The 12,533-nt window shown below is 37.5% G+C and overlaps 1 protein-coding gene across 1 annotated transcript in view; it reads left to right on the top strand.

Annotated features, from left to right (window-relative positions):
• Nucleotides 1-12,533, top strand: part of MYLK (myosin light chain kinase) — a 147,210-nt gene that overhangs the window by 83,275 nt on the left and 51,402 nt on the right. Inside the window, 2 exon segments of the mRNA XM_035536847.1 lie at nucleotides 602-718; nucleotides 2,367-2,456. Coding sequence (XP_035392740.1) covers nucleotides 602-718; nucleotides 2,367-2,456 — 207 coding nt within the window.

Below are 12,533 nucleotides of genomic sequence, written 5' to 3' on the forward strand. Positions count from 1 at the left end.
CGATTGCCAATTATATGTTGGACTTCTTAACATTATAATATTAGTCACTCATTCTTTGAGAAATTCAAGCAGAAAGAAAATGGCTCTCAGTGCCATTTTTAAACTTGGGCAGGAAGCTGGAGCTTTACTTTCATAGACGCCCATGGGAGAGCTAGAGATAAGGCTGAATCAAATCTTATAGATGGTCAGTTTATAGAAGTGCTCTTATTTATAGTCCTGCATTACTAGTGCTTTTGAGAAAAAAACATCGAAGTGAGGACTTCTTTTCCCTACTACAAGACAAAGAACAGTAGCAGAGATTCTGCTTTTCATTTTCTCTGCCCCTATCCATTAACCACTTGAGCACTGCAGGGACAGCTTTGAGAATCATGGGGAACAGTGATACGATTCAACATATCTATCCTCCATTTGCTTGTATTTCTGCATTAATAAGGTTCCAATTCCACTGCTGAATTTTTAAGGTCAAAACATCCGTTTTTTTCTGGCAGTGAAGATCAACTGTAGGAAAGGATTGGATTATTTCATGCATTCTGTTTCTTAGCAGCACTGAGCTTTTAGTGAACTGCAACATGATGTTCATTTGGTCTCTCCTTTGCATTAGGGACACTGTGTTCACTTACCATTGAGAAGGTCATGCCTGAAGATGGAGGCGAATACAAATGCATAGCAGAGAATGCAGCAGGAAAAGCTGAATGTGCTTGCAAAGTGATGGTGGAAGGTAAGTACTTTACTACATACAGGAAAATCATCCTTCCTTGAACTTCCTCCTTCCCTCCCTTTCTCTCTCAACGCCAGCCTTTATGAACCACTTACACAAAAAGTAACTCTGCCCACTTCCCTCCTGCGCTTTTTGGTCCGTACAATAATTCAGTGGGTACCATAAAGGAGCATGAGCAGAGAGACAGTACAGAACCAAGGACTCTCACTGCTTTGTAGAATAATCTACATGCTCCTGCTGCCTACTACTTTTCTAAAGGATTTTAGAGCAGTAAATTGAATCCATGAGGATTTGCTTCTGATCTATATACATTCTTTAAAAGTGTGTAAGAATTCCATGTGGGAGGCTGGCTACCAGTCTGTCTCAGGTCTGCTATGTATGGCATGTTTCTCTGTCTAGAACTTCTCAATTCTTTGTATTCAGTGACATCCGGTCCTTTGTTTTTCCTAGTGAAAGGGAGGTGATACAAACAAATTAGTAGCTCAACTGCCCTTGTATGCCGTAGTCTTAGAAAATGGATAATTTGCTAGCTGAGGGATGCCATTGTATATCCCATATCTATGACTGGCAGAGGGGATGGCTGATATTTTTAAATTTGAATCGTGATCTAAAACAACTCATATTGCTTTCCTATCATTCAGTCTGCTGTCAGCATCCCAGATGATGATTTTTAGACTCAAGAAGTAATCTTGAATTTCATTATATTCCTTTTGTCCCTATGGACTCTAACTACCTGTGAGAAATATTTGACTTAAGTTGTCAAAGTAGATCAGGGACAAATATATAGAATCTTAAGTGTCTAAGCTCAGACCTAACACAGCGTTCTGCCCTTAATTGTTTGCTAGGTGGTTCTGTCTTCCACCAATAACTTTTTAGAGTAACCAAGTTTCATGCTCTGGTACCTGGAGATAGGTGACTGAAATGGGTGGTTCCATGTTTATTCTATCTTTTTTCCACTAACTAATTTTTTAAACAGTTGTCTATATCCTATGGGATACACATTGAAGAGAGCATGTATTGACTCTCAGATGCTGGTGGAGTCCACAGTGCTGAGTTGTTGCTGGATTTGGGCTGTGCAATCATGAGAATAATACAATATTTATATCAAACTTTAGTCCTATGGTGTCCCTTCTACCATCCTCTTTAGGAAATGTACTAATGTGTACTATTTTCTTGGAAAGACTTAAACATACAGAAGAAATGCTACTTTTCAACGTGTCTTCATCTCTGTGTATGTCACATAGACAAAGGAATAGAAGAAACACATGAAAGATACTATTTCGGATGAAATGATGCTTCAAAGATGCCTTTACTTCACTCTCCCTGCCATGTCAAAAGCAGCTTTATGCAAACTGTACTTTATTTAATCAAAGTAGGCCCATCAGCTTTGATGGCACGTCTTTCCTAGTTGCTTTCTCAGGTTCTCAGTGCAGCTGCTTCCACTGAGGGATTCTTCTTCTCTGCTCTCTCTTCCTTTAGGAATGCAACACTCTCCAGCAAGTCTGTGCAGAAAATGTTGCTTAAAAAACTAAAAGCCGGCAATTTCCTCTAACCTTGCAGAAAGATACAAAACAAAGCAATGTTAACAGACAGCTCTTTCGTTATTGTTTTTTAAATAGAATTTATATTTTGTTTGTTTTGATTGCAGATAGTTCAGCCACAAAGACCCCAAAGCCTACTGAGAAGAAGACCAAGAAGCCTAAGACCACACTTCCCCCTGTGCTGTCAACAGAGAGTAGTAAGTGACAGTGATTTTAATTACTTCCTTTTCACTGGAAAGAAAAGACAACTTTGGGTTCTGTGGTTATTCCCTTCTGTTTGCAGGCATAGTCTCAGAAACTTGTGCTGCTTCTTTAACCCTTGAACATAAGGCATGTGAAATGCATTTTTGCCTTGTTAGGGATTAGAAGTAAGAACTGAAACTGTGAGTTCAGACCTAGCCCACTCAGTTTTCTGTAATGATGCCATAAACACATATTTCTTTCTCACTGCCTCCCAAAGATGGCATAAATTCTCAAGTAGTGTTGTGTCCTGTGTAGACAATATACTGTCTTACCATTGATAGGTAAGGTATCTTTACTGAAACATCTCTTTAAGTGATTTTTTTTTTCCATGAGTGTGGGGAGTGGTTTGTTGAATTTTACATTCTTTTTTTCAAGCTTAAATGCTTTACTTGTTTTTAATATGTCTTGAAATAACAAATCAGCCAGAAATTCCTATGTTTGCTACTCTGCATATATGCGTTTCATTAAGAGGAAACTTTAAATGGTAAAGAAAGCACGATAATGTCACTGTTTAGAAATTCCTAATACCACTACTATTTTTGAAATGAAGTGTTCATAGTATACAAATGTCTACTTAAATCAGAAACTGGACTTTGAAAGTTCTGTATCTTAGATGTCCACCATGTGAGTTCCTAAAAAAGATGTAAAGACAGAGTTTTAATGGAAATTTGAAATATTTAATCCAGCTGTCTGAAAGAAAAAAACAAAAAACATATATATAATCTGACATTCTAGCACAGAACATTTTCAGCTGCTTCCAGCAGGATTCAGTGTGATTTTGTACTGATTGATGATCACAGGTTATAACTGTTCTTCTGGAATTGATGTCTTATGTAGACCTGTGCCCTGGGCTACAGCTGTTTTTGTTTCTTAATTTCTGGCTGAGCATTACTTTTCCCTTCCAGCAGTCATTTAGGAGTGTGGGAAGGGTCACACCAACATACTCCACTTCTGTACCTCATCTTGAAACACTGTAAATTGCAGAAATTAAGAAAAAACTTTTTTTTTTTATTTTTCTTGGGTATGAAAGAAAGTTTAAAGCCATCTAAAGTTCCACAAGATAATGTTTTGAATATCATTTTCTGTGCACACAAACTCAATGCATTTCACAGAATCACAGAATGGTTGAGGTTAGAAGGGACCTCCAGAGGTTACCTGGTCCAAGCCCCCTGCGCAGGCAAGGACAACTAGAGCAGGTTGCCCAGGACCATGTGTCAGCAGCTTTTGATGATCTCCAAAGAGATCTCTACAATCTCTCTGGGCAACCTGTCCCAGCACTCAGTCACCCACATAGTAAAGGAGTGCGTCCTGTTGTTCAGAGGGAACCTGCTGTTTTTTGTTTTGTGCTCATTGCCTGTTTTTCTGTCCCTGGGCACCACTGAAAAGAGCCTGGCTGCATGTTCTTTGCATCTTCCCTTCAGGCTGAATGAAGGTTATACACATTGATAAGATCCCACCTGAGCCTCCTCTTCTCCAGACTGAACAGTCCCAACTCCCCCAGCCTCTCCTCATAGGAGAGGTGCTCCAGTCCCTTAATCATTTTGGTGGCCCTATGTTGGGCTCTCTCTAGTATGTCCATGTCTCTCTTGTACTGGGGGGCCAGAAGTGGACACAGTACTCCACAACACCAGGTATAGCAGAAGGATCACCTCCTTTGATCTGCTGATGATACTTTACCTATTGCAGCCAAGAATACTATTAGTCTTCTTAGCAGCAAGGGCACGTTGCTAACTCATATTCAACTTGGTGTCCACCAGGACTCCTAGGTCCTTTTCTGCAAAGTTGCTTTCCAGCAGGTTGGCCCCTACCATGAACTGGTTGGTGCCTGGGGGTGGGTAGTTCCTCCCCAAGTGTAGGACTTTGCACTTCTCCTTGTTTGAACTTTATTAGATTCTTGTCAGCCCACCTCTCCAGCCCATCCAGCTCCCTCTGGATGGCAGCATGGCACTCTGGTGAATCAGCCACTCTCCCCAGTTTCCTCTCATCTTCTCAGCAGTGTTATCAATTGCAGCTTCCCCAGGAGAAAGCGAGAGTGGGAATTAAATCTAAATACACGTATGTATGACCTGATCCACATCCTGCTGGAATCATTGATTGTCTTGCTGTTTATGTTAGTGGAAATTAGATATAGGAAGTAAAATGGAAGCTCATAATTCTGTACTCAGTAATAACTGGGAAACAAACATTGAAATAATGGTGATTTGTTTTCTTAAGAATGCTCTGTGGCATGTTATATCAGTGTATAAAGTTCTTGAAATTCCGATAAGCTTTTTATTCAAAATGTCTTTAATACATGTTTTACGTTGTACTGAAAGCATCAAGATAACCAGGCAGAATGTTGGGCTTCAGAAGAGCTTTCGGAAAACTTTGGAAAAATGCATATTTAATATTAAAAGGATTTGGCTGCAGAGATTCCACAGGTGTCTTTTAACATCTCGGTCTCAGACTCTGGAGGGCTGTGGGTATTTATCTGTCTGAAATGAGCATTATATTTGTCAGTGGCAAAATATACAAAACTGATCCAGTAGACTTCATATTTTCAATATAAACTGAAATCCCTTCCAGAAGTAGAGAATTTAAAGTTCCTTACCTGAAAGAGAATGCACTTAACAAGTCAGGTATTTTTGCATCCTTATGGTACCATTTCTCTACAAAAGAAGGTTACTAAATAGTGACTGTGAAAAAAGATGTCCCAATCTAAGAAGGAGATAATTTTTTTTTTACTATGTCCTCTTATAGACTTTGTTGCCACATCAACTCACCAGCAGTCCTACTGACAAGTACAGCGTAAGGAAAGACATGGAAGTAGAGAACAAAAATTCCTGATAATGCTACTGAATAAATTCTGTATTTTGAATAGATATTTCAGTTCCAACCCTCCCACCCCAGCTTCTCTGAATGGATGTTGGAGAACTAAAGAAATTACACAGCAGAGATTAACTAGACTGGGAGTATTTAGTGCAAAAAGGTGGCAGTGAAAAGGGGTATGATAAAATGATGAGCAACACTGATGTTTAGTGCTGAGCCTAACTGAGCATGGAAATCAGCAAGAAATGCCATTTCTTGTTGAATTCAGAAGTGATATACCTTTAAATTCAGAGTACATTTTTTCCATCACAAAGTGTAAATGGTTTGTTTTATTTACCCTTCCTGGATTGATAGGATTCAATTCTATTAAGTCACAACAGTATATACTGTGCGAGGTATAAAAACTATATAATCTCTGTCATCTTAAGAAATACTTCTCAGGAAAAAATATTCCATATTCTTCATTTTCTGTAAGAAAGTACAAGTCAATTTGTGGTGAGCAGCTATGTCAACCTTTTCACCCTTCAGATAAATTATAAGTGATCCCAAGATTTTTGCCCTAGTAGGAACCTTCAGGGAATCTTACAGAAAGTAGTTCATTTTTGTTCCTGAAAGCAAAGATCAGTACATTTCTTTTTCTGAAGGTGAATGAATGCTTCTGGCATCTGTAGATGCAGATCTGTAGGGTTAATCTGTAGCTGTAGATTCTAATCTGTAGAAATTTTCTCACTGTGAGAATAGCTGCTGTCCCATTGACTCCTTCTGACAATGTTATTTTATTATTGGAATTTTGGGTTTTCTAAGCTACAGAAATCCAATAGTAAATCTAAATTGGGGTGTTAACTCTTTTGAAATGCTATACGTACTAGACTGTCATTTAGAATAAGCAGTTACTCTCAGAAAAGCATCTATGAAGACAGCTTTGTAACGTTCAATATTTTAAAAGATCTCTGAGTGGATCCTTGCAGTGTTTACATGCAGAAAGATTGTTCTTATGTTAGCAAATTAGCAAAATTTGAATGCATTTTTTTGTTAAAAATTCGTATTCTATCACCAGAATTTAGTAATGATTATGAATCTGTTGCATTTAGCAAATCTGAAATGCTAAATAGAATAAATAATAACGTTTTTGAGAAAAACAAACAGATTCAGGTTTGAATCTGAATGAAATCAATATCAATCCTGAGAAAGAATGGAGGAAGGATGTCTTTTTTTTCTCGTGTCAGAACCAGTTCATTCTACACTGACTTTGCTGACTTAGGCTTTGTCACTTGTATGAATGTGAAATGCTGCTGACAAATGTGCTGAAAAAGCTGATGTGAGATGCTAGGTGAATGTGAAATGCTACTGAGAATAATAAGTGTTGTGTTTCCTCTACACGGATACAAAAGACTAGAAGAGACAGTGGAAAATTGGAACCTTTCATTATTTATCATACTTCATACTCCATGCTACACCAGTACAATAAGTGAATAGTGTAAGAGTTTTCTAGCTTGACATAACCCTGCAGCAGAAGTGTTAAGCTAAAATCCTCACCACTTGAATATTTCTCTAGGGAGCTCCAAAATCACCTGATGTAAAGGGATTTGGGAACTCATTTCCCATTGAAATTAGAAGTTACTTCAAAGGAGACTTAAAGGGAGTTACTTATTTAAATTACCAAGACCACTTTGCAAAATTTTCAGTGGTCATTAAATAAATGTTTTTGGCCCAACAGACTGGAAAAATAGAAGTGCTGCTTGAGACTTTTAAGAGTAAATAATGATTTGATGGTTTATAAATAAATAATTATCTTTTTTTTTTTTTTAAAAAAAAGGAAAGAAAAAAATAAACTTTTACTACTCTATACCTCCTAAAATTTTGTGGTATTTTATGTTCTTAAGCTGAAGAACTGAAACAGCAGCAAAACACAGGTTGAGCAATTAGCCCAAGAGCAGGAACATTCACTTGCAGGTCTGGAACTCAGCTTTCTTGGTGCTTGATCTTGTGATTAGTTTGCACACCATCCACAGAATGTTTTGTTTTTTTTTAAACATCCCAAAAATTTACATAAATCATGATTTTTTTAAAAGCTAGATTTTTTTCAAAGTGTGTGTTTCTTTGGTGGTTGGGGTTTTTTGGTTGGTTGGTTTTTGTGTTGGTTTGGTTTTAGGATTCACTTTGTGAAAAGGCATATTACGACAGTTAGAGGCTATTTCTTAAACTTCACCAGGGCTCAGCAGTGCAACATAACTTTACTATAGTAGGAAGAAACTGTACCCCAGTCATTGCTACTGAGAAAAGAATTGGCTTTCATGCTTTAGAAAATAACCCTCCTAAATCTAAGCATCAGATAAAAGTGCCTACTGTTTTTTGAGAGCTAATTCATAGCACTACTTCCAGTAAATATTAAGAGGTGACAACTATCACCTGTCAAAATCACTGGTATGAAAATCTAACAGGATACCCTGGATTCCCTCATTTGAGTTGTTTAACCCACTGTTCTCAATACCCAAACCACATACATTAGAGGAATGCTCCAGCACATGCTTTGATGGCACAAGCATAAGTTCTTCTGCTTTTCTGTGAATAAAGTTACATCAAAGGAAGGAACTTCTTCCACACACCTCCAAGTAAAGGGGCCCAAGATACATTATTTAACAGTATTTGGCATCTTGCTGATATAAATCTTTTATATCAGCTACTATATAAATCTTTTTGATTTCATGTCAAATACATTTTGGTTAAGTAATGATGCATTCTTTTGCTGACAGTTGTTAATAAAATGTCTCCACTGACACTTTCCAGATTTAATCCTCTGAAAGGCTGCATTGTTATCTTACCAGGTCTGATTTCTCAACAGTGTTGATACTTGAATTCAGGCTGAACAGTGGCATCCCTGGAACAGGGTTATAAATACAAATACGTCAAAGAGGACTTCTTAGCATATTACATATTCATTGCCATCGTGTCTGTGTGCTTGGGGGTGGAGGGGGGATTTTAAGAGTTTTAATTACCATGAAGAAATTATGAGTCAGTGGCCAAATGATTAGCTCGCAGTCCTGTTATCTGCTCTTCAGTAAACAATCTTGTCAGAGAAATCCAAATCTGCAAGCACCATTTTAAGAAAACGTTACATTTAAAATTTAAGTTTGATGAGGTTTTGGTTGATTTCCATTCCATCAATATAATATGGAACATGGCATGGATGAACATAAAATGTTTCTAAATTTTACTGTCATATCAGATTGTTTTCTCCTCAGTATAAAACTTGCCTCTTTCTAGGGGAAGAACTGAGTTGCTAAGGAAGTAACTAATCAGGTCAGAGTTGTTCTCTTAATTGTACAAATAAGACAGTACTGAGTAGCAACTGTGGTCTGGCAACTGTGCTGTTGCTGCTGTCTTCTTTGGTCCCTAGCATAGCCTGAGATGCTTTTTAGGGCTCAATGAGGCTCTTTAAACCAGTTCTCTCAGTCCCATTCATTTCCCAGAAGGTTCGTGCTGTTCAAGTTCTGACTGTTGCAAGAAGAACCAAGATGTTTTCTGCCCAGTGCATGTGAAGTACCTAGATCTCTACTCAGTGTGTTGAAACAATATGAGTTTCAGTGCCTGAGAAGTCTCTTACCAAAATTTTTCAAGGAAAAAAATCAATATGTCAATAAGCATATGTAAATAAAATTGCCGTGAACTGTTATTAAGACGTAGATTTTTTTTTCAAATTCTAAACAATGAGAGGTGCTGAATGCATTCTTCAGAATTAGGGTCCAAGGCTGAATAACCGTGGCACAAGTCCTTCCAACCAAACTGGCTGAAATAACAAGACAGTGTTAAGAATTAACTTGGGTTACTATGAAGGCTGGTTGCTTCCCTTGATGAAAAGAAAATTCAGTTACAGTACCTGTAGAGGAGCAATGGAGAAATACTAATGTATTGTGTAAGTCACTTTTCCATGATGCCCAGTCCAGCACTGTTAGATAATGTCAGGTATGCATTTTGAATCTCTTCCAGGTTACTTTACAGCTCACACCGTGCTGACATTTTCTGAGTTAAATATTGGCATGAGACAATATTTTCCATGTGTTTTTCATACAGTCCACCCTACATAGCTGTATGTTGACAGAAGAAGACAGAAATGTTTATTGACTGTCTCATGCAGAGAAAAATGAGTGTAGCTTTTGCAACATGGCCTTGAACTGAAGAGATGCCATGCGCTGTTACTTCCCAGTTAAGTCATTAACTAGAAATTGCAGATCTTTGGTAGGTAATAGAAACATTGACCAAAGTTTCTTTTCTCCAAAAGGGACCTAAATCCGTTGGATTAATAAATGTGCAAAAGCACAGAACACTTAGTTTTTCCCACTGAAATCATTTGGAGCTCCTGAATATCTAAATGGCCTGAAGTCTTTTTCCTTCCTAACAGACTGGGTAGCAGGCTGTTCATACACAATTGCTGTTCATACACAATTGAGCACAGCATTTTAGCAGTTAATTCTAGATGTTCTTGCAGGACATGAGAAACGCAAAAATGTAACCTATATTTAAGAAACTAATGTAGTTGTCTTGCTCCCATCGAAACTTTTAGTGGAATTCACAAGACTAGATTGTTTGTAAGCTCTGTTTGATACTGGATCTCTTCTGTGTTACTCAGATTTGCTTTAACTGCAGAAATTGCTCAAGGAGAGTGCTGACAAACAGCTAAAGAATTGTTTTTTCCTCCAGCTGAGCTGTTTTAAAATACTAAATTACTTTCAGTGTAGTATTCTGCATTGCAGAAGCTCTGAGTGTGCTAGTATATGCTAGCTCTTTCTTGACTGGAATGCAGTAGTGAATATTTCCTGGAACTTTTTTCCCCTAATGGAGGAGGAGGCTGGATTTTTTTTCAATTAGAGGACAATCTCTGCATGATTTAGAAGCTAAATATGGGATGTTGCAACAAAATGTCAGTTGTTTTTAATGAGAAAAATAAAAGCCACTAAAAACCAAACTGAAGCACGCAAACTGAAATGACTGTCTTGTACGGCATTTAGTTTTCTAATTTCCTCATGTCATCAAATTTAATCAGAGTTGTTCTCTATTTTATTGTATTTAGATAATAAATAGTTATTTGGAAACAGAATGAGGAATTTACTTCTTGAGAAGCAATTGAGTGGAACTGTTCAACTTTCAAACCTAGAAAAAGTGTTCAGGCTACTGGTTGTGGTACATTGTTAGTGTTGGTTTCCTCTGTAGGAATTAGCACAGATTCATGAGAGTATGAATAAATTGGTAAGTAATGATGCATTGTCTTTTAGTACAATTTTAGTCATCATCTTCCTCTTATCTCAGCTTGTCTGTGTTAAGTAATACTTGTAACAAGTTTTTGTACCAGCAAGGAAGCCTGTGATAGAAGCAAGGTTAGAACTGAATAAGTCATTGCCTTAACTGTGAGACCAAGCTTTTTATTCTTCTGTACTTTTAGGTCTCAGTCATACTATGCTTTCTAGCATCAGAAGTGGTAGAGAAGATTCAGAAAACTGTCACCTTTGCTATCAGACCCTGATGTCTGTCCCTAGGGTCAGAATGAGATTACACCGTGATTCATTTACATGTGGGAGACAGAGACCTCTTAAAGTCACATCCCACATACATTGATGTGAGGTGGAGAAGACAGAGCAGAGACTTGAGTCTGTGTTTTCTGTCTCCTTTATATATGTTCTCGTTTCTGTGATATCTAATACATTATAGACATGACTTCTTTTTTCAGTGTCTCTTTAAGGAAACTCTCAAAAAAAAAAAAAATTTAGCTCCTCTCAGAAGGCAAAATCTTGAAAAGTTTTGCGTGATTGGAAAATGGTTTCCTGTGTGACTATAGTATTAGAGTATGACATTGGCCCTTCTACCTTGAACTAAAATGAGACTGTTACACAAGAAGACAGAAGCAGAGAAATGTCTTGCTCCTTATGTTTAACAGTTAGATATATACTGTGCTTGTTTCACAGCTGCTGAAGTCCATCCCTCTACAAGATATGCATATAACTTTAGACATGTCCCTAAAGAAAGACAGTAGGAATTATGAACTGGTTAGAAATGCTGTCTTGAGAACTGATGTTTTTTTTCAGACTGTTACAGACTTTTACTTCATGCTTTATGAAAGCAAGTTGTGCAGAGAGCCATTTCAGGGGAGGACTATGACTATTTTTAGTCAAATTCCAAAAAAGGGAAACAAAAAAGAAAGACAGAGGCTTCTGAACATATCTGCTCTCATGAATTCAACATCAGGGCAAAGAACTTCACAACCAAATGTCCCACAGCTATCAGCCTGTATGGAATCTTTCCCTTTTTTAGTGTATGTCCCCCCCAGACACAAGCTGTCTAAGAGGCAAACCTGCCTATAAAGTTATGTAAATACCAGCCTTGTGATGTTTACATTAAATCATTTCTAGAAGGCAGATTCATTTAAGGAGGCAATATTATGTCCTTTTTCTTCCAGACTGGTTTTCAGCTTCAGCCTATTTTAATATAAATATCAAAAGAGAGACAAACTCTCTTTTTTAAAAAAAGCAGCAGAAGCAGACTTGCACTAACATTTCCAAGAGACTTAAATATTTTAATGAAAACAATCATTTGACCTTGTCAACTTTGATTAATCTTATTAGATTCTTTCAATGTCTCCAGCAGCTTTTGAAATAAAAGCTGCTTTTCAAAAGATGCATGAGGTGAGCTGGGATTCTTAAGGAACATCTAAGAACAGTAGAGTGTACACAAGCAGCCAAAAAAGTCAGCTTCAGGGAAGTAGTGATGTATCCTACTCATTCCCTTCCACACTGCCCCTGCCTTTCATTCTGCTCAGGGCTATTTGTGTCTGCAAAACAGGATATTCAGCCAGACCGTCCAGCAACCCTTTGCAGTCTCCATGGTTTGATGAAGTCCAGTGACAGTCTGCATATCCTCAGTTAAGTTAATGTAATGTCCTGATGGGTAAAAATGAAAGATTAAACAAAAATGTTTTATTTACTTATAGAAAGTATTGTCCTAGCTGAATAAGGTGGTGGGGTTGTGTTATTTGCTTTGCTGCTACAGAAATCTGCATTGAGGTGAGAGCCTTTTAAACCATCTTAAACATAGCCTTTATTTTTTCCAGGACTAGGAGGGACACCATGCATTTATTCCATTTATAGGATAAAGTAATACCCAGTGGTTCACTGTACGTCCTTGCCTATACCGAATCATTGTTCTTTAAAAGCGATAAATCAAATGTTACCGAT

The sequence above is a fragment of the Cygnus atratus genome, chromosome 6, assembly GCF_013377495.2.
Source record: "Cygnus atratus isolate AKBS03 ecotype Queensland, Australia chromosome 6, CAtr_DNAZoo_HiC_assembly, whole genome shotgun sequence".
NCBI lineage: Eukaryota > Metazoa > Chordata > Aves > Anseriformes > Anatidae > Cygnus > Cygnus atratus.